Below are 25558 nucleotides of genomic sequence, written 5' to 3'. Positions count from 1 at the left end.
ATTAGGTTCATTAACATCTTCACCCAACCCAGGAGATTTATTCATCTTTGGCAATCAGCAGAAATTGGGTTTGCATATTTATGAATTTTTGTTTATTTTAAATGAATTGTAATTGTATAAGCATTAATTGGAGAGGGCTGAAATAAGGTAGAAGTGTAGGTGTGCTGTGAATATTTCAAGATGAGAACACGAAGGTAAAATTGTAGAGGTCTCTTATTAAAACTTCTTAACTGTGTGTTAAACATATAAAACCAATTTTTAATCTTTAGAATTTTTTGGAGGCAGGGGAAGGTCTGTTAGGTATGCTGCTGAATCATTTCTTGATCTTTCCTGGTCAGTGCAGAGAATGTTTTCGACTGCAAGCCTTATTCAAACATCCATCTTAACAGGGGTGTTCTTATATGGAAGAGTTCTTGGAGATAACAGGTGGTGTTTTTGTATTAAAGAGTTCTTGCAGGAGAATACTGATTTTTATTATTTCCCGATTTTGCTATATTTCGTCTTATTTGCAGTGTGATTCTATATGATTTGAAGTTTTAAATACATACAGTCAGGCCAGAAAGGAGGTTTTAGCTGCTTAATTAGGGTTAAGGCTATGAGACCAGCAAGAATGTCATGACAAGATGCTGTAATGCAGAGATACTGGCTTGATATTTAAATACAACTTTTTTCTGAAAAGGTACAGAAGTCAAAATGGTCAATAACTACTTGCTTTGAAGTAGCTATTGTATTTTTTTCTTGAGATGTCTCACATAAATCGAGTGCCATAAGGTTTGAAAAATCACAAAATACAGAAATAGTATATTCTCCTTTGCCCACTGGACTGCCTGCAAAAACCAGTAGAAAAGGGGGGGGAAAAAGCAAACAAAAATTTGTGTAGAATGGGAATCTGCTGTCTGTCTTAATTTTCAATTATATCTATTCCTTCTCCTCTTTGTCAATCTTAGCAAGGAATGTGTACTGCTATTCAAAATCCATTGCTTTAAAGCTGAAAAACAGATTGCTTTGGGTCTCTTGTTTGCCTGCCCATGGAATGAAAAACAGTAATTTTGCTTCAATGTTTCTGTGATACATAGTTGAAAGAAGTTAGTATTTCTTTGTCTCCTATTTTTCTTAGTTAGATCGATTCAAGGAACCACCTGCATATGGACCTATGTGTGACATCCTGTGGTCAGACCCGTTGGAGGACTTTGGAAATGAGAAGACTCAGGAACACTTTACTCACAACACAGTCAGAGGGTGCTCGTACTTCTACAGGTGATTACTGCTTTGAATAGATTTCTGTAGGTGAACTTGTTCTGTTTTTACAGTATAAATGTCTGCTTGAACTTTGTAGCACTATTTAGGCCTTTTTTCTGCAGGCTAGCCTTGCTTTCAGATAAATCCATGCTCGTTTTATTTGCATCTCTTTCTTTAAGGCACAACTGGGAAATGCTAAATGACTTAATTTTATTTCCCAAAGCCTTGTTTTTTGCTTATTTCTGTTCTTGTAAGTTAGATAATTAATGTGTCACTTCTAAAAAGGTGTACATAACTGCATTTCTAGTTTGAAAATTAAAACTTAATTTCAAATGAAAGGTGCCGGCACTGGAAAACTGATTACCTATGTTCTGCAGGGTAAGTAAAAATTGTCATTTCACCCTCACAGGTCCTTTTTTTTCCTCCCAGTTTGATGAAACTTTTGTTTATGTTTGGGAATGATTCTTCCTAAGAAATTCAGGATTTGAATAGTGTTGTTAAATGGGACTGAATGAGCTGAAATGCAGACAAGTGCCTGTAACATTCTTGAAGAAACATGTATGGACTTAAATGCAAAGATGCCAAGTTGTAGTTCATCTTTGAAATTATTGCTTTCTATTGATTTTTGTTAGTAAAATATAACTGTGAAAACATTCCTGGAAAAAAGTAATAGTAATGGGGATAGAAAGACATCTAAAGCAAATCTGCCTATTAGTTTGTGACTATTTCAAGGAAGCTTTCTTCTCTGTTTCTTTACCATAATTGTTCTTTAATTATGGGAGTTTTTTATCTCACTCTGTAATGAGTCAGAAGACTGTCTCCTGTACAGCAGAGGAGAGGATTTCCTTGGGTGCTGAGGAATGTCCCACTGTCTCCTCTTTGGAGACAATGCACAGGGAGACCAAAGCAAGCCACAAATGGTTCCCATTTCCTGGTTCTGCCTGGGTGCTGACTGCTGCCTTTGTCCATTTCCAGTGGCAGGCAGGTTGGTTTGTACGCTGAGTTCTGTGGACACCAGGCAGAAGACATCCCTATAGGGGTGCTTGATCTGGTGATTAAGAACCTCTCAAGCATTGCTTCCATTCTCTCTTTATCATAGGATCAGCCTGTGTTACCTCATGAGCAGTGGTAGTGATTACGTTGTACCTTTCTCTAATGATGTGGGGATTGTGAGGGATTTGAGTTCCTTTTTTGTTTGTTGGGTTTTTTTGTTATGGTAGTTAAGAAAAACATACGAGGACACCAGAGTAGCAAAAGTAGCAGGGGAGGAGGTTAAATAGCAAAATGAGCAATGTATTCAGTGAAATCTTAATTAAAAACATAATTTTTGTTCAGGAGAAATGTGAAGATGCTATTGAAATGTTAAGAGGTTGTTGAACGTTTTGAAGGGAAGAAGTTCTGCTTCAGCCCATGCTAGCAACACCCAAGTCTAAGTTTTCTCAACAAACTCAGCAGAAGGAAGGAATCCAGCTCTTTTAATTGTCTTAGGAAATCTCACCTTGAACATAGCTGACCTCTAACTGTTTAGTAACATGTCAAAAGTAAATCAGTGGCTTCCAGCAGTAACCAGGTGACAGAGCCACTAGAACCAGCCTCCTTGTTGGTAGCGTTAGCAGGAAGGGAACAGATGGTTTGATGTTTAGAAATGAGTTTTCCTAGTCCTTTCTTGGAGCTGTAATTGCTGCAGTGTGGGAAGAGGCTGAGAATGAAGCAGTTTGTTCTGCAGCCTGGGCTGCCAGCAACCACCTTTTTGGGCAGATCATACTGCCGCCTCCGGATCGATAACGTCTGGAAGGTGCTCGATAGATGTGTTTGGGCTCATTATGAAAGGGAGTGTCAAACTGTTGCAAACAATTGTTCTGTGCAGAAATGGGCTTATGACTGAGAGAGAAAATCATTCCTTTTCCTCTCAGCAGCACCAGATATTGGAGTGTGCGTGGGACTCCCTGGCACTGTGCAAAGGGAGTAATAGTGATTTCCCCTTGTGAAAAGCCTGGCAAACATGCCTTGTGCTTAAATACAGAGCTGTGTATTTAGTGGAACCTCTTTTAGACTTTAAGTTGGGCTTTTTTCAAAGGTCTGCTTCATACAATTACCATAAAATTTCCTTTAAAATATGTATCAGTTTCCCCCAGAAAATATATCAGACCTAGTCTGTGTCCTTGCTCATGTTCAGAAAAGTGCCTGTTTCAGGAGAAGAAGAAATATTTAGAAGACACCTAATTGTCAGGTCATGTGTGAGGGACATATAACTGCGTAATGATTCAAGGAGACAACTGGCTTCGAGTCACGTTATCTGAGATTATGTAAAGGCAAGTATTCTTTTTAAAAGAAGTGCCTAGTTGCTCTGGAAGGTGACTAATTGCTTACCTAATGATTATACCTGGCAAAAAAAGTTATCCATCAGTATAAAGTGTCTTAATTTTCCTTGCCTTTTCTAGTTACTTACTGCGAAAAGAAACAAATTTCCCTAAGCAGGCAGCTCAGCTTGTAAAATAAGGACTGACTTATGCAGTCCTCCCTCCAGAATGTGTGTTAATAGGATGACTTTGTTTATTCTTCAGTGAATAAAATGGTACAGTAACTCTCAGGCATTTCTGTAAGAAACAGATTGGACATCAGGAAGAATTTCTTCAGGCATTGGAAGGGCTGCCCAGGGAGGTGATGGAGTCACCATCCTTGGACGTGTTCAAGAAACAACTGGACGTGGCCCTTAGTGCTGGGATCTAGTTGACAAAATGGTGATTCATCAAAGGTTGGACTTGATGATCTTGGAGGTCTTTTCCAACCTTAATGATTCTGATTCTATGGTATTTGACTTGGCAAGATAAACTGCTACTTATCATCTTGAGAATGGCTTCTTTCAGTGATTAGAAAGCTTCAAGAGGTCAGCTGGACTTTTTTTCTCTCTGAAAATAATACTGAGTTATAGAGAGACAGCCACTAAGCAGGTTTAGGCCTTTGTTGAGGTGTGGGGAAAATTCTCCCTTTTCTAAGCCATACAAGGACAGGGAATGTCATCATTTCCATGAGATTTACTGTATGGATGAAGAATTAAAATGTTCTTTGGTCACATTTGGACAAAGTTATTACCAACATGCATGGTCCTATCCATGAAAATTTGTTGTCATCCAACTTGTTTCATTTCCTTTGTGTCTAAGCTGTGGTGAAGAATGTTGAGAGTTTGGTTGTACTACTGACTTAATTAACAGTATCTTACCCTATGCAAAGTATATTAAGGGCTTCCTATCAGGGCTAAGCACATGTGCAAGCTTAACACTCGCTTTCTGGGATCATTTATGTGATTAAGACTTGGTTAATTGCTGTTAACAAGAGCATGAGATGGCATGAGCATGGCCAAAGTCAATGGGTGACCTCAGAAGTAGAGCAGATACTCAGAAGTTGTGTGCAGGCATGGTGTTCCAGTAGCTAGGGTTTTCTTAGTGAATTGAATATCAGTTCTTAAGCAATATAAACAGCTTTATAAGCTTTATAAAGCTGTTTGGCTGTTGACTACTTTGTTATATTTTTCCAAGCAAAAAAAACCCAAAGGCAGAAATGGCTAGCATTGACAAGAGTGACTAGCACTGCAGGCTCCTCTAAGAACTGCATTTGCCAGTGAATTAGCCACTGGATAACTGTGAAATGGTTCAGCCTTTCACAGGGTAGAGTAATAGTTTTAGCCCTGCAAGCACATTATTTCAGTGATGTGCTTGATATGCAAGTTTGTGAGTATGCAAAGACTAGAGAAATGTCTGCTGAAAGCTTTTGAAAACTGTAGTGTGTTTCAGCTCAGGGTGGAAGGCACAGTTGTATAATTTTTTTCTTTTTTTCAGTAGCAGCATTTTAAACAGATTCTTTTGCCCACTTTTCCACTCTTTCTTCTCCCAGGCCAGAAGGTTTTTGCTGCCTTCACATTATCTGCCCAGATGTACTGGTAGAATTGCTTGTGTGCTCCATCAGACCTGGGACACATCCAGTTTTAAAAGAATGACTCTGCAAAAAAGATATATGTTTATTTGTTCTGATTCCATGCAGTTCCCTGCTCTACTTTCCAGTGCAGCTCTGCAGACAGCACAGCACTAGCAAGAAAAAGCAGGTGGAAAGGGATGTTCTGGGAGCTGCTTAAGAAGGCACAGCAACAAAAGCATTTGCCTTTGGAAACTCAAGTGTGAGGCCAATGGGCTTTGCTGAAAACCTATTTTTATATGTGCATGTAATCTTAGAGAAGCTTTTGGACTGAATTTCAACGTCCTCTTTTTAAAGAAATGTTTACACCTCCGTTTTAATGATACGATGAAGGATATGAAAAAAATTATATTAATTCCATCCAATTTTTCCGGTAGTTGGTGGAAGAACAATTTGAAAACATTTGCCATTTTGGTTCATATTAGCAAAGTATTGCTTTTCTTCCAAAACTGCGTAAGAGACCTCAGAACTAGTAAACTGTGCGTGAGGCATTTTAATGAAAGAAGGATGTCAAAGCAGGGAATATCACAGTTACATACTCCACGGGGAATAACATCTCTCTAGCTTAGCAGAGGGGTATTTTGTTTTCTCCGTGAGTCACCACTCTTCCATGATTCAGCATGACACATGAAGGCAGAAGGCTGGGTCGCTCTGGAAAAGCCTGTTGCGTGGGGGATTTCTGTTTGTTTGTTTTCCCTCTTGGCCAACTGCTTTATTTCTGGCTCATCTGAATTACAATCTGGGCTCTGCAAAGCAGGGCAAGAAGAAGAGTGTTTCTGGAAGGGTAGCGAAACTAGTAGAGAAACTAGTAGGGAATTTCATTACAAGACAATCATTTTCATTAGAAAAGTTAGGAAAAAATTTCCAAGAAGAAGTCATTTCTGTTAAAGTTTCTTTCTGCTAACTTTTGCCATGGTCTCCATTTTGTTGTCATTTTGCAGGACTTCCTGCTTTTCACTTAAAAGACAAGTATTTTTGTGTTGAGGAATATAGTTTAATATAAAGCACACAGATATTAAGAAAGTGTTATATAGATAGCTATGGATAGCATATGTAATAGCTACATATGGTGGAAACTTTGCTTCTCCCCAGCCTCCACCTCAACAAGGAGCTGAAGAAAAATGCCTGTGTGTTGCTTTGCTTTTTTCAAAATAAAATATCCAGATAGACTTCTCGTGTGTTGTAGTGGTCTGAGTAATAGGACTGCTGGCACATTGCAGATCCCATCCCATTCACTTAGAAGAATAGATGACAGGCAGGTTTTTTTTTTTTTTTTGTCAATTTGCATGGAGCGCTGTATGGCATCTCTTCCTTTCTAGGTGTGGGCCCTGTAGAATCAGCCAAATTCTTCAAGTAGAAGTCTATTTTCCATGGACTTATGAAGAATAAGATAATTGAGGGTTACTAAAACCCACCACTGTTGTACTTGAAATGGAAAGAAGAATGTATCATGTCTATTTAAGAGCATTTTTTACCACTTCATTATATCTTCTTTAAAAGCAGTACTTAACACTGGGTGAAAAGAATACTTTGGGGGAAAAAAAATAATAGCCTAGACATTTTGAACAGCTGCACTGATAATGAACATAATCAACTGTCTATCAGATTTTTCATTATAAACCCCAGTTTTCAGAATTTAATGTAAAAATTTCTAAACAAAATGTACCATAAGTCTACATTTAGTCACAATTAATTATGAAAAGAAACGTATGCAAATTAGTTCTCATTTTCTAGTGGTTTGAATGGCAGCCTGTCAGCATTTGAGATCATTGCAGTTGCCAAAATGATACCCCACATAATTCGGGAATTGAAATTATGTTATAATGGTAATCTTTTTAGACAATTCCAGATACCAGACCTGCATCTGAGAATATATGCCAGGTGGCCCAAGTCCAAACCAGCAATATAGCATTCCATTGAGTTTTTAGCCTCTAGCTGCAAATGACATTTCAGTTTCAAAATATCCAGGAAGGTTAGAAGCGAGTAGTAGCATTTCTCTTGGATAATCTGAAGGAAGATGATGCATTACATTGATAGTAGTTTTTATGTGGGGTTTTTTGGTGAGTTCTCATCTTTTTCAAGATGAGGCTGTTAACTGATTGCAAGTGAGCACTGAAACTGGTCCATGAAATCGTGCCCAGGACAGCAGTTTTCTTGTATAATATATAAAAGTTTATATTTTCTTATTATCTTGTTCAGTATGTTTAGGACAGCTTTAATAAAGGTATTTTGCATAACAGTGTTACTGTGTGACTATATTGGTCCTAAAGTACTGCAAAACAGTCTGCTCTTGCAGGGTCTTTGATAATGTGCACTGTTCTTAGCATAATACCTGGCCATGAGTTACATTTGGAGATTTAGAGGCTCTGCAAGTCTGCTTGTGTTATTTACAGGCACAATGTGAGCACATTGTGCCTCAGAGCCAGCACAGAAAGTGACAGCCTTGTGTTGCACGAGGGGAGGTTTAAATTGGGTATTAGGAGAAATTTCTTCACAGAAAGGGTTGTCAAGCATTGGAACAGGCTACCCAGAGGAGTAGATGGGTCACCATCCCTGGAGGCATTTAGAGGGCATGCAGATGTGCTGCTTAGGGACATAGTTTGGGGGTGAACTTAGTAATGCTGGGTTTACAGTTGAGCTTAAGAATAATTTCCAGCCTGAATGATTCTGTGATTCTGTGGAGATACCCCAACACCTAGTACTTCCTTCTTTTGACCCTTCCATCTGTTCTATTATTCGAACTAGAAGAGACATGAATTCATGGCAGAAAATAATTATGGTGACTGCATGTTACCATGGTATATTTTGCTTTTTTTCCAGCCATCAGGTGACATTTCAGAGCTTTTGTGTAAGGCTTACACCTTTGTCATCGGTTTTGATTTTTTTTTGAGCAACAGTTTTGATTGTTGTTCTCTGACTTGCCCAGCAGTGTGGCGAAAGAATTGTAACATTTACATGTCACATCCTGGGCCTCAGATCCAAGGAAATCTGTGTCCTGGCCCCAGTTTTAGGTCAGACGTTGCTCTGGGGCAGGCTGCACTCGGAAGGAAGCCCAATTCTCCACCCATGCCAGTCTGTCTCTCCACCACATCGCTTTCAGAGCTAGGGCACTTGGAGCTAGTCAGGCTCACATCAGATACAGAGGCACAGGTGAATCACAGCTCAAACTCCTTTACCTGACCAGCTTCACTTGCAAGCAACCACTGCGTTACAGTTCACTTTTTTTGGAGTACATTAAATCTTACAGTATTAAAAGAAAGTACTTTCTTTCTGCCAAACCATAGGGTGACTGTTATGTAATGAATTGCAACTTCTAGCATTCCACTCCATGCAGTTATGAGGTGGGATTAAAAAAGACACTGCTGCTAGTGTTGTCTCTACTGAAATCTGCCTGCAGAGCAGGGGCTGATTTTATATTGCATGATACATTTTTTGAAAGCTAGAGCTCTGTGTAGTGCTTCTGATATTGCCATAACAGGTGCTGTTATCCTTTTTCCTACAGTTACCCTGCTGTATGTGAATTCCTACAGCACAATAACTTGTTATCCATACTCCGAGCTCATGAAGCCCAGGATGCTGGGTAAGTATGTGTGGGAAGGGGGCAATAATAATGTATAATGGCTTACCATTTGCAAACAGAGTACAGAAAGGAAGAAGAGATGAGCGAGAATGAAATGGAAAACTGAAAATTAAGTTGCAACAGCTGTCACCTTTTACTAATGCTATAAAAATATACACTGGCATTACAGTGTCTTTATCATTACTGAGTTACAGGACTTAATGAATCTTTATATATGCCACTTACTTAGCCTTAGTGATTTTAAGTGACATAAAATGACCAAAAGTTATTTTGATGCCAAACTTGGAAAGAAAAACAAATTCATCTCAGAAAAAGATGATTTGCAAATGTGCCAGAGACTTTTGACACACAAATTGCCATGATGCCTGGGAAGTGATTTGGCTCATGTAGGCCAGAGCTGTCACCTTTCAAGTCTTTCACAGCTGTCTGAAACTTCTGGGCCTACTGGTTTTACACTTCATAAAAATAAAAATTATGAAGCTCAATAGCCACAATTCTTTTTCTGCAGGAGTATCACTCATGAATTTGAGGAGTTTAAGACATTGTGTGCAAAAACAGTTTAGGTCAAACACGAGGTGGTATTGGTGGTTCCCCAGCAAACTATTGCCATTGTAAAGAAAGAAGTTTTGTGCTGCTTAAAAAAATTATTTTAACCCTGTTATTTGAAATGTACCATACTTGTGAGATATTAATGAAGGATCAGAATCTGAATAAAATAGCTTTGCATATCATGCATAAATTATTATTGTGTTTGTTTGGAGGTAGAAACTTTACCCGACTTGAATAGCAATAAAAGATAAATTAGCAACATTGTACACATAAGGTCAATGTTCATTATGCATATAAAAAGCTATTCTGAATGTTTGAATTGTCACATACTTGAAAACGTCAATGCAATTAAAAGCAAGCTATTATTGTGCCAAAAATACCTGGCATGAAATACCCAGGGGTAATGAAATTTCATTTTTATTGTATTGCTTTCTGATAAAGGGTGAAAAATTAAATTTTGTAGAAGAGATTGCATTGAAACTATACAGCAGTTTCACTGCAAGTATTGTGGTTGTTTGCCAGATTCTTCAGTTTCTTGCAGCTGAGGACTAAAGAGCAGTATTTGGTGTCTTTGTGTCTAAGTACTGTTCAGTTGATTTGTTTCCAATTACTTGCAGGTTTAATGCTTGATTGATTATTTGTTGGTCCAGTAAGCCTTTTATTTTTCATAAGACATCAAGGTTAGGTAATGAAAAGATGCAGACATTAATAAACTGGCTAATAGACTGGATAAGATTAGACAGAGCACTGAAAGTATCAGACCCTCTGTTTCCCCTCTCCTTCTTATACTTTCCCCCTCCCCTGGCCTTGCTGTCATCTCCAGTGGGTTATGGAGAACACTTCTGAAGGCAGTACTCTGCAGCTCCAAGGCATTTGCTGGTGCTTGCTTCATCTGCAATCCCACAGAGGGAAGTCTGGGAATGTCCTGGGGTGCATGCTTGTAGAGGCCACATGGCTCCAACAACAGGCACTGAGCAAATTCATAACAAAACCCACCTCTGGCTCACTAAATTTCAGACAGACACAGCTTGCAAGAGTGGTGTGGAATGCCGAATGGTTGTAATGAGGAAGCCTGTAGGAAATAGTCTTTCCCATGGCTTTTAAACAGCTCATATGCATGTTTCTCTGTCTTGGCATTTGTTAACAGCCAGTGCAGTAATGTACTAGGGGTTTTTTGCACTATATTTGGTCAGTGACAAATATACATTCAACAGTGGGTAATAATTAGTGTCTTCTCTTTCCTCTTAGGTATCGTATGTACAGGAAAAGCCAAACAACAGGCTTCCCTTCACTAATCACAATTTTTTCAGCACCAAACTATCTAGATGTATACAATAACAAAGGTAAGAATTTAATTCCTGTTAATGTACAGTGTTCTTCTCTGTTCTCAAATATTTTGAGATTTTTTCACTCCTTTATTTATCAGTTCATGCCCATTTTCTTCCTCTCTTTATTAGTTCATGCTCATTCCATTTATTACATAATACAAACTTAATTAAATTTATTACAGGCAGACGTATGCCTCTGAACATTAACTGTATATTCTTAATATGCCTTAGGATATTTCTGTTTTTTGACTGCAAGTTAAGTGAATGTTACATGGAAAGCAAAACTGAAAACAGCTCTATTAACTAAGAGAAGTATATTAAGAAGTGCTCTGGGTGAGATGTTTAGAGCTCAGTGTTCCTTATAATTAATTATTTGACCCTTGCTTCTTTCCAATAAAATTAATGGAGTTTGTATATGGAAACTGTCTAGACAGTTAACAAACTTTATGGCAGATATCAGTGGATAAAGCATGGGATAGATATTGTCTGTGTTCCTTTATTTTGGGTTTTTTAATCCTTGAACACTATAATGTAGAAAGTTAAATATAATAGAAAGGTTACTGCACAAACAAGAGTCACTGGTCACTCTATATAGTCTCCACTAATTACAAGTGTTTACCGCTTCTATGAATATATTGGTTTATTGCATTCCTGGAAATCTCTAATGAACTGGGAAAAAAAAAGTCATGTTTCTAAAAATAAAGCATTTTAATAAACCTGTTCTCCTATATCTTGAAATGAGAAGTAATGTTCACTTTCTCCTAGTCCCAGTAAAGCTAAGATTATTTGTGTTCCCCTGTGAGCAAAGTAAAATAATTTTTACTCCATGATATTCTTGAAAGTAGCTCCCTTGCAAAGAGATTGATTTCTCTTGAGAACGGATATTTTTAATTTGTATTCTTGTTTGCGAAGGAAGTAAGCAATATTTTTTTCTAAAACTTGCAAAAGAAAGCTTCTTCGGGCATCATTTTTTATTATGAAATGTATAATCTAAAAGCTGTTATGCCGTGAACTGTATGCAAGGGAAGGAAACATTTCACTTAGATAATGGGGCTTGTACACATCAGATCATAGACTCATAGAATCAGCCGGGTTGGAAGGGACCTCTGAGGTCATCAAGTCCAACCCTTGGTCCAACCCCGCTGTGGTTCCCAGCCCATGGCACTGATGCCACATCCAGTCTCATCTTAAAAACCTCCAGGGATGGAGAATCCACCACTTCCCTGGGCAGCCCATTCCAATGCCTGATTACCCTCTCTGTAAAGAATTTCCTTGTAATATCTAACCTAAACCTGCCCTGGCAGAGCTTAAGACCATACCCTCTTGTCTTACTGAGAGCTTCCTGGGAGAAGAGACCAACCCCCACCTGGCTACAACCTCCTTTCAAGTAGTTGTAGAGAGTGATGAGGTCAGTATGAGGCCTGTTAACTTGTGGAAAAATTAGTAAATTATTCTGCAAACCATGCAGCAGAACTGTCAGTAGCTGCTTTCATAAAAAGAGGGGCTCTGCTAGCAACCTAAAAAGTGCGGGTTGAAGCAAGAAATGTGTTAATTATCTTGGTGGCATCATTGCTGCTGGTGAGGAAGTGTGTTTAATCTCTAGGTTGGCTGCCTCATGTCGAAGGCTGAGCAACCATGAGACTCTACAAGGAAGGTGACAGAAAGTGTTCACCTTCTGTTTCTTAGTGCATGGAGGTAGTTCTGTGCAATGAAGGCAGTGGGTGAATAATGTGAGACCTTGTCTTGAAGGCAAATGTTAAATGTAAAGCAATGATTTACCATGTTCAAAATTTTGAATTTGAAACCACTGAGTTTGGGTGGTAAAGAGAAGCACCTCGCCACTACCTCCATTTTGAAAGAGAGAGTCGTTTCCGTTGTTCCAAGATGCTCCACTGTGGCGGGCAGGTCTTAAATCCAGTGGGAAGCCTTTTTTGTTGGAAGGCTGTACACAGGCTGCTGAGAGGCACTGATTATCTGTGGTCACAGCTGGAGTTTGGGTGTGCTTTCTGTGATAGCTGTTCTGAGTGAGCTTGGGCAAATCAGCACCAGTGTGCCACTCTTTAATATATGGCTTGTTGTAAATTTAGAGGCTGACCTTTAGCAGCTCTTTTTGAATCTTCATTGAGTTTAACTGCCTCCTTCTCTCATTAGAAGTTTTGATGCATTATTTTGTGTGACTGATTGCACTGGCTCTTGGTATTTAAAGTACATCATGAATAGTTCTTCATGCTGTGTTGCTCATGCATCTTTGTCTGGATAGTGTTTAGGGGCTTGCTTCCCTTTTCAAGAAAAAAACCACCATTATATTCAATAAGCATGGCTACTTGTTGGCTTCCATGATTTGCAGCAGATGAATTAACTGAAAACACAGATTTTCTGACTGGCTCATTTTGGGAGATGAAAGAAGGCATTTCCATCCAGAGGTGTTGCAGAACAGTTACTCTAGATGCTGACTCATCATGAACTGGTGCAGAACCTGATTGATTTTTATAGATCATCTTGGTTATTGTCAGTCCTTGGAAAAGGAGTAAATCTCCTACTAGTAAGTGCCTTCCTGTCGTAGTATGCGTTCTTAGTGCGCCTCTGGTTTTCAGTTAACTAATGAAGTCACTCTAAATAAATTCCTGAGAGGCTCCAGCTCCCACTGACATGAAATGGATCATTTATAACTGCAGTGTTGTTTAAGATAAATACATTATTTAAAAAGCTGGAAGAGGCTAAGAGTTCTCATTTTCACCACAGGTTGATAGTTCTCCTACCCATTAAAGTAGATGTAGTTTCTTGTGCTTCTTCAAAGCACTTTAGGAGTAGACCTGGTTACCAACTTTATCCAAGGGCTCCTTCAATCAGGAGAGCAGCCACTGGGATCAGGTATGTCCTCAAAGAGGAGTAGGGAGGCAATGATTCCAGAGCAAAAGAAGGTTTGACAGGAGTAGCTTAAGATAAGCTCCCCAAACAAGACCATGTTCAGCATATCTGCTGTTAAAAGTGCTGCCATGAACCCTCTGCATGGGCTCTCTCATGGTACTGACCCACCACGGGAATCTCTTTTGGCTTTACTCTGCTGGATTCTGGCACTGAAGGGAGTTTTTTGTATCCTTTTTAGTTACTGGCTATTGCTTCGTGAAAGCTGGTGTGTTATTTGTCCACCATGTGGCTGCTGGTCCTGTAACAGCCCCAGGCCAGTCACACGCACAACTTCGGGTGCCAAAGTGAGGTTTTTCAATTAGGAGGCTCCTCTCAGGGGTTCCCTGTGTAGTTAATGGGGACAGAGAGGCCTTTGGGGGTGATTCAGAGGCTCAGAAACTGCCTAGATATTGGGAGCCTTATGTCCTCCTTTTCCATGATTATTCTTCTTCATTATTGTTATTAATTCCTTTCATATTCATTATCATGGAGAGCATTGGCAAAATTAAGGAATTTCTATATGTTTTTTGGCAACTTCTGATGTCTTCATAGCTTTCTCAAACATTTCTGCTTTATTTTGTAATATTAAAAGGCATAAAGAAAAAGATACTTTAGGGTTATTATTAAAACTTGTTACAAGAAATAACAGTGCAGTGATGATTTTTTCTAAGACTACTGCTTCTGCTCATGCAAGAAGATAAATGTTAATTGGATTGTGGTAGTTACCTGTGACTTCAGGGCCTCAGAGGAAGCCTGTGCTGATAAGAAACTCTAAGACAGTTGTGTTAAGTACAGATTTACCCCAGATTCAAGGGTGCCCATCACTAAGAGAAATTCTCTATAGCAACAGAATAAGAGAGTGCCATAAATTACTGTATGATGTGATCTGGCCTTTATCGTGTCTAAACTTTTATTCCTGCATGCAATATTTCCTAATGCCTTAATTAGGACATGCTGTAATGCTATTCATGACACCACTACCCTCCCTCAAAAAAAAGAAAAATCAAGTGATAGATTTTACAGAGGCACGAAATTTGTTTGTAAAGCACTGGTGATACTTTGTATTTTAGTGGCTGGCTGTCACTTCACTAAGTGCATGATTTTTAGCTGGGGGAACAATTTTAACTAGCTGTTTACAGACAGACTGTTATCTTTTGAACACTTTTAAAAGATTAAGTTTTGTAGTGGAGAGATAACCACCAGAAAATCCAAAGTCATTAAAAAAAAAAAAACAAAAAAAAAACCAACACCCCATCGTGAAGCTTCTTCCAACATGCTGCAACATACATGTGTGGTTGCTGAAAGGAAAAGTACATGATGGAGAGAAAAGAAAGCATGCAGGAGAGTGTTTGGGATACTAGAAAAATAAAAAAAAATCTGTAAATCGGTATGTTTCCTAATGTATCACGTAAGTAATATGTCAGTATAAAGTATCAGCAGGCAGTATACCGAGGATACACATAAAGAAATGTGCCTGAGCCAAATGGATCTAACGGGAAAATTATTTTTGTCTGGAAAAAGGCAGAGTAATATACCTGGAAGACGGGGATGATCTTTGAGGAATATTAGCACTTTGGGAGAAAGGAAAGAGATGTAACCTTCTGTTTGCCCTATCAGTTTTCTTTCATACCTTATCTCTGCCACTGTGATGAGTTCTTGTCACGGAAACAAAAGCTTTTAAAGAGGAGCTGTCAGGGTATCTAGGCCATCTCATTGCCAAATCAGAGAAGTTTGCCAAAAGTGATTTTTGCAGTCTATTGATATAATCTTGAATGCTACTCCACTCTTTCTTTGGAAGACACGGTTGCACATGTAAAATAAAAATCTTCATAATTCTGTAAGAGAATATTTTCCCACCTGCAGTGAGCCTTGCTTCTGTATTGGATTATTTAGATCATTACATTGTGTAGTAAATAATTTTTTCCTTTGATAATGTTTAAACTTCTTGAGCATTTTACTAACCCTTAGTCCTGATCTGACTTGTGCAGAAAATGCTATGGTTACTTAGCAACTCTGCTTGAGGAGAAGGCAGTGTTCCCAGTTGCACAGTTAATGCTGAAGTTAATTCAGCATTAAATCAGAAATTGAAATTGTTTCTTAGGTATGAAGAATTTGAGAGACCTTTTACTGATCTATTTTCTAAATTCAGGATGAGTTTTCTGAAAAAATTTACAGGTAAGTTAGTTAAATTGTTCACTAAAATTATTTTGAGGTTGTTTGTCTAAAAATATTCTGAGCTAGTATTTCTACCATGCTCATTATTTGTTTCCGCTGATGGAAATGTTATCGATTAGTTAGTTAATACTGAAAAATGATTCGGCAGATCTTGAAGCAGGATATGTAATGTCTTTGAGAAATTCTGAACTATCTGTCACACAGTTTAATGTTGTTCATGTTGCTAAGGGCTTTAATTCATCTCCAAATATATAGGCTTTTAAAGCACCATTTGAGATGCCAGAGGGTCTGAGACATCTACTCAGATCTGACAGGTATGACACAGGAGACAGTCATTCCAGGCTCATCTTTAACTGAGGGAGACCAAGGAAATACAACACTAGGTGCTTATATTTAATCCTGAGAAGGTTAGAAGAGCTGTCTCCATTTCTAGCTGAAGGAAGGAGGGTTCTTACCTGCACAGTTTTCAACACCCATATTTCTAGCCTTGGGTGCCTGTGTTAAATGTTTAAAGCTAAATAGTACAAATGCTCTTTACCTGCTGTGTTAGTGTTTCATTTCACTCTGATGTGATTTCAGGATCCAGTATCTCAGTTTACTAACATTGGAAAGAAGTATAATGTCATTTGGGATATCTGTACATCTTCACTTTACAAAACATTAGCGTTTAAAACTTATTTACAACAGCGAGTATCAAAATTAGGTTAAAATGTGTGTGTCTGTTAAGAATAATAAAATAAGATTCTTGCTCTGGTTGGTGATTATACATGATAATGGCTGGTGGCTTGGTCTGCTAGCATCTGTCTGAGTACGTGTTTGGAAAAAAAAGTATTGAAGTTGCAGCCTGGAATAATAAGCAAATGTTGGAGAGTCAGGTTTTCCTCTGTTACAGGTTTCATAACCAAAGGAACTCATCCCACTGTCTTCTGTCTCCTCCATTAGCAACTGTGTAGCCTCTGGTCTTATAACTTTCAAAAGATTTGTACTCTTTCAAGGCTGCTGGGGTCTCCTATATCTACTTAGGCATCAAGTTAAGATGGCCTAAGAACTGAAGCAGAGGTGAAACCCCAAACCTTTTCAGAGCCAACAAAGAGGAAAAAGAGAGCTAGGACCAAAAGAAGGAAAGGGACCAGAAAAGCTCGGGGAAACTCCTGCTGTTATCTGAGAAGCATTTTCTTCTTGATCCAGATAAAGTTTTCTTCTTCTGCCCAAGCAGTAGTGAGAACTTCACAATCTAACAGGAGCCAGTTTAATGTTAAATGTTATCTTCATTAGTTATCTGTATAATATTTTGTGTGCATTGTGCTTGTAAATGACAGATTTTTAATTAAAAATGCCAAAAAGTATTTGCAATACTGGTAATTACCCTACTTTATTTTATTCTTCTAAGAGGAGGGTTCTTTTAGAAGACTCCTCTCTCTGTTATTACCCTGCTCTATTGTATATTGTTATTTTTCTTCAAGTGGCTTCCGAAGTAATTTGCTGGAGAGGTCACTAACAGAGAATTTTTAAAATACTATTATTGGAACTTTCTTTTGTAAGATACTGAGGTATATAAATTAATAAAGTGGTGTGAAGATTTTTTTATTATACTAATCCAAGAATAAATTATCTCTCTTTCCAAGAAAACAACCCAACTGAAGACATTTATATTTAATTTGGTGTTTTCTAACTGCTCTGCATATGGTTCAGGCTTTTTCAAAGTCCAATTTTAAAAGTTCCTTGTAAAAATTATTTATTCAAATTTCACAGAATTTAGAAGTAGACTTACTGGATAAATTGAAGAAATAGCGGGAAGGGGAACTACCTCAACTCACTAAAATGATGAATTTGAAGTTTTAATCCTTCTAAATGAATCTTCACAACCATTAAGTGGTCATTTTTGTGTGGTTTTGACTAATTTTTTCTATAAAGCCACAAACTATTTATTTTTATTATGCAATTGTGTCACTAATAGAAGAAGAATGAATTTTGATCTGCTGTATGTGATTGCAGCCAAAAAGTGGTGGAAATTTTAAGAGAAATGACACTAGTTTTCTCATTTTTGCTAATAGCAGTACTAAGCCATTTTTTCCTTTACTAGCAGTGCAATGACTGATGACTGGGATGGGCAAGAGTCCAGTGTGGTTTATTTAAATGGAGGGTGCCTGCCTAGCAAAAGTTTGCATAATTGCTAGTGAGCTGTTCTCTGTGTCTATCAGTAAGTAGGTTTGGGAAACTCCCAGGTCACTCTGGACTCTGTCATTGGCCACAAAATGGAAGACGTTTAGCACCCTGTTAATTTTTTGTGGGAAACAACAGCTTACTGCATAAAAAAAGGTTTCTTGTCTGATTGATACACAGTGAAAGGAGATAAATAATCAGAAGAAATTGTTCAGCCTCTTCAGCCAACTTTGCACTTCCTACAGTGCTGTCTCACATTGCAGTTGTGCAACTTCATTGCTGGCTGTTAAGTGATAACCAGTCCCTGGAACTGTGTACCTTCCTGGGGAGCCACAAGTAGGAAGGCTGGAGGAAAGGGGAAAGCAAAGTATGATACACCTCCTTCTTGTGATAGCTGGTTTTTTGCTTGTGTTGATTTAAGATCCTGCATGCAGTCTCCTATAACTACTTCATTTAAATACTTTTATGTCTTTGTGTTCGAAGTCCCTTTGGTGGGACTTCAGTGCTAATCTCAAAATTACCTTTTCAGATTACCATTTCACGTATGAACCTGATGAAGTCCGTTAACAGAAGTTAACACTGAACTTGGTATACTGCTTTAAAAAGTGGCTATGGCATAAATATCTGTATTTCCACCAGTTAGCAAACACAGACTCTATGTGTGTGTGTGTTGACAAGAATGATGCAAATGTTAAATCGTGCAAGTCAAATTGTATTAGTATTGATTCATATTACAGGGAGCACAGTCCTAGAGTTTGAATAATGTGAGAAGCGTCATCTCTTGTACAATGCTATGAATGAAGTATGTTGAAAACATCCATTGGAAGAGCAGCATTCAAACTCTGAGTGATAAATGTTCTTCTCTGTTAACTCCAAACTGTGGTTGTGAGGAGCTCAGATAACTGTGTGAAATGAGGGTTTGTGGATACTCTGCTTCATTCCTCACTGATGGCAGATCCCAGAGCTTACATTCTTGACTACTCAGAGGTATTAATTGACTTATCAGCCCATCTTAGTGCCAGGGAAAGCTGATGACACTGCTTTCAGACAGAAAATGGCTTTTGACTTTACTGAGTCTGTATCATATTGTAACTGGCATTCAGGTGCTACTGCTGGAAATAGTGGATGAAAGCTGATGAGCAGCTCTGTGGGCTGTGCATTCTGTCAGTGTTACTGGTCTGGTAGCCAGTCACATGCATGGCTGATGTCTCTTATTTCTTTTCTTTTTCCCTTCTAGCTGCAGTATTGAAATATGAGAACAATGTTATGAATATCAGGCAGTTCAACTGCTCCCCTCATCCCTACTGGCTTCCAAACTTCATGGATGTATTTACCTGGTCCTTGCCATTTGTGGGTGAGAAAGGTATGTAAATTGGTTCTGCCTGTAAAAACTGCAAAATCGTTTCTTAGTCACTGCACACGTGGCCTCGTTTATTTTAAAAGGCAAGAATAATTTGAAGACAGATGTCTTGCTGTTGAGGACAAATTTGTAGAAACAGGTCTCAGAGGGGCAAGCAATTACCAATGGTTATTCACACATCTCATATGTTTTTATAATTTCCACTCTTTCCAGGTTATGATGCCATTATGTTTCTACTGTAGAAATAGATTTTATGGCATTGCAGGCCAGAGGTGCATTGACTGAACAAAATTCTGATTAGTTTTTCCTTTATAAGCTCTTTAGTGTTCCCTTGGATATTGCTTACTGCTCAAGGGACATCTCAACAGACTTCACTACATGTGGTTACATCTTTACTCAGCTGATCTTTATGATAAGATGATGGGTTGCGTTTTCATCAGCAAACACAGAGCTGGTGATACTAAGACCTAGCCTGGCTAACTGTTCCTGGAGAGAGTAGAGGGATGCCAGCAAGAAGGCAAACCTGCTCCTCAGCCCCTTCTCTGCACAGGGCATTGGGTGCCTTATTGCTGGCAAGAAGACTCTAAAGAACACAAATGATGTTTTATTGAAACATGATGCTCTTGATGTTGCCTGAATACAGTTTCATGCTATGTATGAATGGCGGGCACACAAAAGGCATGAAAACACTTTAATCTAGCATATTAAATGAATACAGAATGCAAACTGCCTAAACCCCAAGTCATTTTATTCAGTGCCTGAGACGAAGCTTGCTTTGATCTGTCCATTATAGAGTATTGCTGCAACAGCAATTACTGCCAGAAAACTATAATAAACTCTTAAAAGGTGCTTGGAATAACAGTTCTCTCTTAATAGGCAACTGGAAATACAGCCAGCTGTGGCTCTTACCTGCAGTCATGACCGGCTTTGTTTTCAACTGCTCTTTTGTATGAGGAAAGCTGCTGGTGAGAAGCCTGAGGTCTCTGTGAACAAAGCAGAGAGACAATGAAACAGGGATTAACAAAGAATAGACAGCTGTTTCCACTAATGGAGACATTACATAATCCACACTGACGTGTGTTGCAGACTTTTGTGAAGCAGATAAAACGCTTTCATTTTCTTTGGCCGTAAACTCAGCCAGTCTGTTTTTATGTTGGTCATGTTCTCCATACACACTGCAGTCTTGTAAGATTGTTCTTTCAGAGGCTTCCCATCAGCAGCCTCCTTAGGGGGGGCTACAGGATGCATGGTCAGATTTGCTGAGGTGTTCCTCATTCTTCTTCCGTCTTGGTTTTTTTTTTTTTTCTCCTTCACGTCTTCCCAATGGTCATGCTTACCAATTTCTTGGAAATTTTAGAGCCCAAAGAGGTGAAATCAGTATATTCCTTTCTATGCGAAACAACATTCATGAATGTAAGAACTGGTGTTCTACGCAGCTTGTTATTTATTTCCTTTTTTTTTTTAATATAGACTTTTTCCCTCAAAGGCCAACCAAGGTAGGAAGCTGTTAGTTTCACTGGTTGTTGTTAATGTGGAAAATGTTTCCACTAATCCTGTCAAAGGAAAATCCTTCACTAAAGTAGGAAAAAAATATAGCTTTGTCCCACACTTCTAATGTTCCAAGCCATCATTGTTGTCACAGAAAAGGATTTTTATAACCACTTGACTAAAAAACTTAAATGTTCAATCTGTGTAGCTAGTACAAGGCTAGACATGCCTGGTAACCCTTTTAATGATGCTTACTACATGTAGATGTAGTGGAATTTTTCTTAATCTGCTAATGGTTTCACATTTTACCTCGTAACTCTGGCTTTTTTTGTTTTCTAAATTACATTTCCTTGGTTGTGATTTTTGCTGGGGTTGGTTTTTTTTCATTGTTCTCACTCTGTATGCTCTCTGGTTAGTGTCTCACAGTTGTCTTTCCTGAAAGAGATGAGACCAGGGTAGGGATAGCCTGTGGCTGACTCTTTCATGCCCAAGTTCCAAAATAAGCAAGCTGAACATAGTCTGAATTCTCCAATAATGATGTAACTATTCAATATAGAATAGTTCCATCTGTAAGGAACCTACAGTGTCTAATGTATTTGTCCTGGATTTCAAGGGATACTGAGGGCATCTTAAAACAGTTAATGTTTTGTTGAACAGGAAGTACAGTGTCCAGACCTGGATAAATAAATAAATATTCTGTGATCCCTCTTGCTGTAACTTTTTCTACTGGAATGTTCCATTCACTGAGCAGGGAAATCAAATCCTACTACCATGTAGGAGCCAGAGGACAGGGATCAGTTGTTACCCAAGCTGAGTGAAAGGCAAAAATGTATTGGGGGAGAAACCAAATGTTACATACTTCATTGACAATTGCAAAAAGAGAGATCAGAAGCACGTTATTTTTTAAAAGTCTATTTGTTGTGGTGTTTGTTATATTTGGAAAAATTTTTATGGAAACTTGTACTTTTTATTAGCTACACAAGACATTTTCAGCTTCTATTAGTACATGTGTAAAACAGGTGTAAAAAGTGGGTGCTGTTAATGCACTGAATTTTTATTCACACTGCTGAGGCTAGAGCTTGCTCTCTGGAAGACCAGGGAATCTTAATATCAACAATTCTGCACTTGTTTTCCATTTTAGTGACAGAGATGCTGGTAAACGTGCTGAACATCTGCTCAGATGATGAACTGGGAACAGAAGAAGATGGGTTTGATGGTAAGAGCCTCCTGCCCTTGGTCAAGATTGTTTGCCTTGAGATTACTTTAAAAGTTTATTTACTAACCCTGAAATAATTTTCTGAATCCCATTTGAGTTCTGTGCTGCTGAAAGCAACTGTTGTGCTAGACTCCAGTGGATTTGCTTACTGTATGCTTTGGAAAGAATTAATAGATCTTCTGCCCTGTTCTAACCCTTTTCTTGGTCTCGATCTTTTGGTTAAAAAACCTGTATTTCCTTCCGTGAAATCTGAGTTGTCTTGTCACAAAGGGGTCAGATGTTGATTTCATGCAAAAGATCCCAGGGATTCTCATAGCAAGTTTAATTATATGGTGAAATATTCTTCCTACAATGAATTATGCTTTCTGCAGAGCTCCTTCCAAAACATTCATACTGCAACTTTGGAAGACTTGTACTTGAAGTATTACTTTAGTCACCTCTTTTGATGCACATGTGTGTCTAAAAGGCATTAAAAAAGCAATAGAATCTTTAAAAATAAACACAAAAAGACAGATAGAAAATGTTCTAACCTGACACTTCTGCTGAAAAGAGAGGAATGGTCACTTCTGTTATCATTTGGGTTGAAGTTTATATGATGATTAGTTGCCTTGTACCTGTTGGTTTGATATTTTATATCTTATAATTTGGAGATTCTTAGAAGTCAAATTATTTTATTAGACATAATTTTCTGCTAGGTTGTGCAGGAGTAAATTGCAGCTCTCCAAAATGTCCCTTCTCAATTGAGCAAAGCTGAAAAAAATCCCATGCATCCCTAACATTCTTACTGTGAATGCTTTCAATGTTTAAAAAATCTGTGAAAACTAAAAATAAATAATATATGTAATAAAAATAATCTATGAAAAGAACAGATATACTAAAAATAATTTAAAAAAAAGAAGAACCTGGAAAAATCTAGCACTACTGAATATTCTCAAGATCTTTCTAGCAGAATGAATGAACAAGGAGAATGAAGAACTTTCAAGTAAGACAAATATTTAATGAAGTAGTAATTAATCTTCTCTCTCAAAGTATTTATTTTTAATCTTTGGAAGAGGAAGCTAGATCACAGGTTTTGCAAAATGTTTCCTTTGCAATGGAGAAGACTGGTATGGATGATAGCGCTTTGATTTTATTCTGAAAAGCCAGATGGAATTCCCTGTTCTGCATCTGCCACAGAGTGTGGACATGAACAATTATCTTGCAGGACTTGGGACAAAGACTGAATTTATTGAAACCAGTAATCAGTGGAGAGAAGAAAACACCTGTTTGAATATTGTGCCCATTTTTTTCCTCATGAAATTTAAATAAGTCCGTACTGTGTAATTAAAGCAGCGTGTGAAACTGTACAGAGGCATACAATGAGTAAAAACTGTGTCAAATTAAATACAGTAGCAACAAAACCATGTGCTTAAAATCTTTGGCTCAAGAAAGCACTTAAGCTCAGGCTGAAATCCCACTGAATGCAATGCCAAAGCAAAGACTTTATGGGGAGGATTTTTAAATTAATTCAGCCTTGGCCTACTACTTTATTTTAAGGTTGTACTATAAGCTTCCATGGGGCATAGACGGGCCAATGCCTGTACTCTTTTCTAAAATTTCAGTGTCAGCATTCCCATCCATAACTTACAGTTCAGGAGCACATTTTCAAAAGCAGAATCAGAAATACTGAGATATTAGAGGTCTTGGGGAACAGCAGCCCTCTCCAGCTGCAGGAGATATCTGCATCTACTGCATTTTTTCTGGGAGGAGGGTGAACCCCTAGCCCGTTTCCCTGGGAGTTTACCATGGCACTCCTCCAGATGTGGAGTTTGCAGCATTGCAGGTGTCTAAGCAGGAGACAGGCTGAAATCCTCTGGGCTCGCATGTGTGTGTACTGCATAACAATATCTAACAGTCTTAAAGTTTCCAGATGAGGAATAATTAAACAGTTCCTGGTACTGTAACACTACTACTGTTGTCTAAATCTGCTTTCAGTTTTTTCTGTATGAATGATTTCTCTGTGTAAAATATTATGGTAAGGAAGATATTAGAAATGTTGTCTTTAGCATGGGTAGCTAAAAAACAGAGCTGGCATATGTTCATGTCTGCTTTCTTGGATAATACCCTTAGCGCTGTAAAATGGGTTCTGTGGCACTGTGTGCTGCAGCTTGCTGTGGGCTCATGCTTGTACCTCCAGCCCACTGGACACAGTGGGCTCATGGGGATTGTGCACATGAAGAGATTGAAGCATTCAGACATCAAAGTAAATTTAAGGGTTGATTTAAATTTAAATAGAAGCTGATATCTGTAATGATTTCCTAGTGAGTGATTTATTATCTGTACAGCAAACAAAAATCCTCTTTCTCTCAGAGATAGTTGAGTTCCCTCTCTCTTTTTTTTTCTTTTTTTTTCCTGAAAGCTTTGCCTTTTGGGGGAGAAATTACAAGAAGTATTTTGTTTGTGTTCATGATGAAACAGATCAGAGTAATTACCATCTTAAAACTCTTTCTGTAAAGACTGTATACTGACACTCTTGTAGTGGCTCAGCATTTCCACTGTTCTTCAGTAATTTCTGTCCAGCTTCCTTGGAGGACTGCAGCAGTACTGGCCTCTTTACCTGCTGCCATTTTTCTTTAGCAGTATTTCCCATAGAAGGAAATGCCTGATATCTGCAACAGCAGATGCATTTTGTTTGATGGAATGATTCTTAAAAATCATTGCTTATTTTTAGATCATCAGTAGTTTTCAGGGCTCGCTGCTGATTTCCTTTCTCTCCTTGCAGTTTGAACATGCCCTGACCTGAGTTCCCACATGTAGTGAGAATGGCCCATCACTATGGTTTGCGCTGATCATTCATTTGTTATCTTCTCTTACACTTTCTTGCCCTCTGTCTTTCCCTCTCACTCCTTCCTTCAAAACAAAGCCCCACCAGTATTGCCTGACTTCACTGCATGGTGTTCTTGTGAGCCCTTTTTTATTATTATTATTATTTTTAGTTCTGAGTCATGCATGGTGCATCTAGCCACGAGCAGGATGCTCAACAGCATGTATTCCTTTTTTTTTTTTCTCCCTACCTCCCACCTTTTTTTTTTCTCCCTAAGGAAGCACATCATGGGGATCTGATCAATTTGTTGCAGGCTGTTTCTGTGTATGCTTAGTGTGAAAAAAGCCTAAATATCGTAATGCCCTTTATCCCATATGTCCCTGCTGGCCTGTATTGGCCTTCTGGTTTCACTCGCTTTAAAAATGAGAGAACATGATAGGTCAGGTTGTCTTATCTCTGATAGTTTCCTCTTGCTGTACTTTCTCTTTCCTGTTTGCTGTGGTGGTTGCAATATAATCTGATCCAGAAAAAAATGTCTTGGGCAAATGTTAGTTCATGTGCTGTGTGTTTTGTACATCAAACATATCACTTAGCAACAGGAACTGCAAATACCTCTACCAAGCCAGCATATAGTCAGAGTCCTGTTTTATTTTAATTAGCAACATTTCTGGCCTCCTGCATTTGATTGAATAAACTAAGCTGCTAATTAAAAGGGTGCAATAATGTAATAAACAACTTGACACAAATGCAAACTGCTTGCTTTGTAAGCATCCTTATCATG

General features: G+C 38.3%; 1 protein-coding gene across 4 annotated transcripts in view; it reads left to right on the top strand.

The window, feature by feature from the left end:
• PPP3CA (protein phosphatase 3 catalytic subunit alpha) overlaps positions 1–25558 on the top strand; it is a 182996-nt gene that overhangs the window by 141890 nt on the left and 15548 nt on the right. For all 4 annotated transcript variants that reach the window (XM_064651999.1, XM_064651997.1, XM_064651998.1 and 1 more), the window contains exons 6-10: positions 1118–1257; positions 8711–8788; positions 10586–10680; positions 19148–19273; positions 21900–21974. In XM_064651999.1, coding sequence (XP_064508069.1) covers positions 1118–1257; positions 8711–8788; positions 10586–10680; positions 19148–19273; positions 21900–21974 — 514 coding nt within the window. The remainder of the gene's footprint in view (positions 1–1117; positions 1258–8710; positions 8789–10585; positions 10681–19147; positions 19274–21899; positions 21975–25558) is intronic.

This window comes from Pseudopipra pipra, chromosome 4, assembly GCF_036250125.1.
Source record: "Pseudopipra pipra isolate bDixPip1 chromosome 4, bDixPip1.hap1, whole genome shotgun sequence".
Classification (NCBI taxonomy): domain Eukaryota; kingdom Metazoa; phylum Chordata; class Aves; order Passeriformes; family Pipridae; genus Pseudopipra; species Pseudopipra pipra.
Note: the sequence above shows the minus strand (reverse complement) of the source record. Positions and strands in the feature narration are given on the sequence as shown.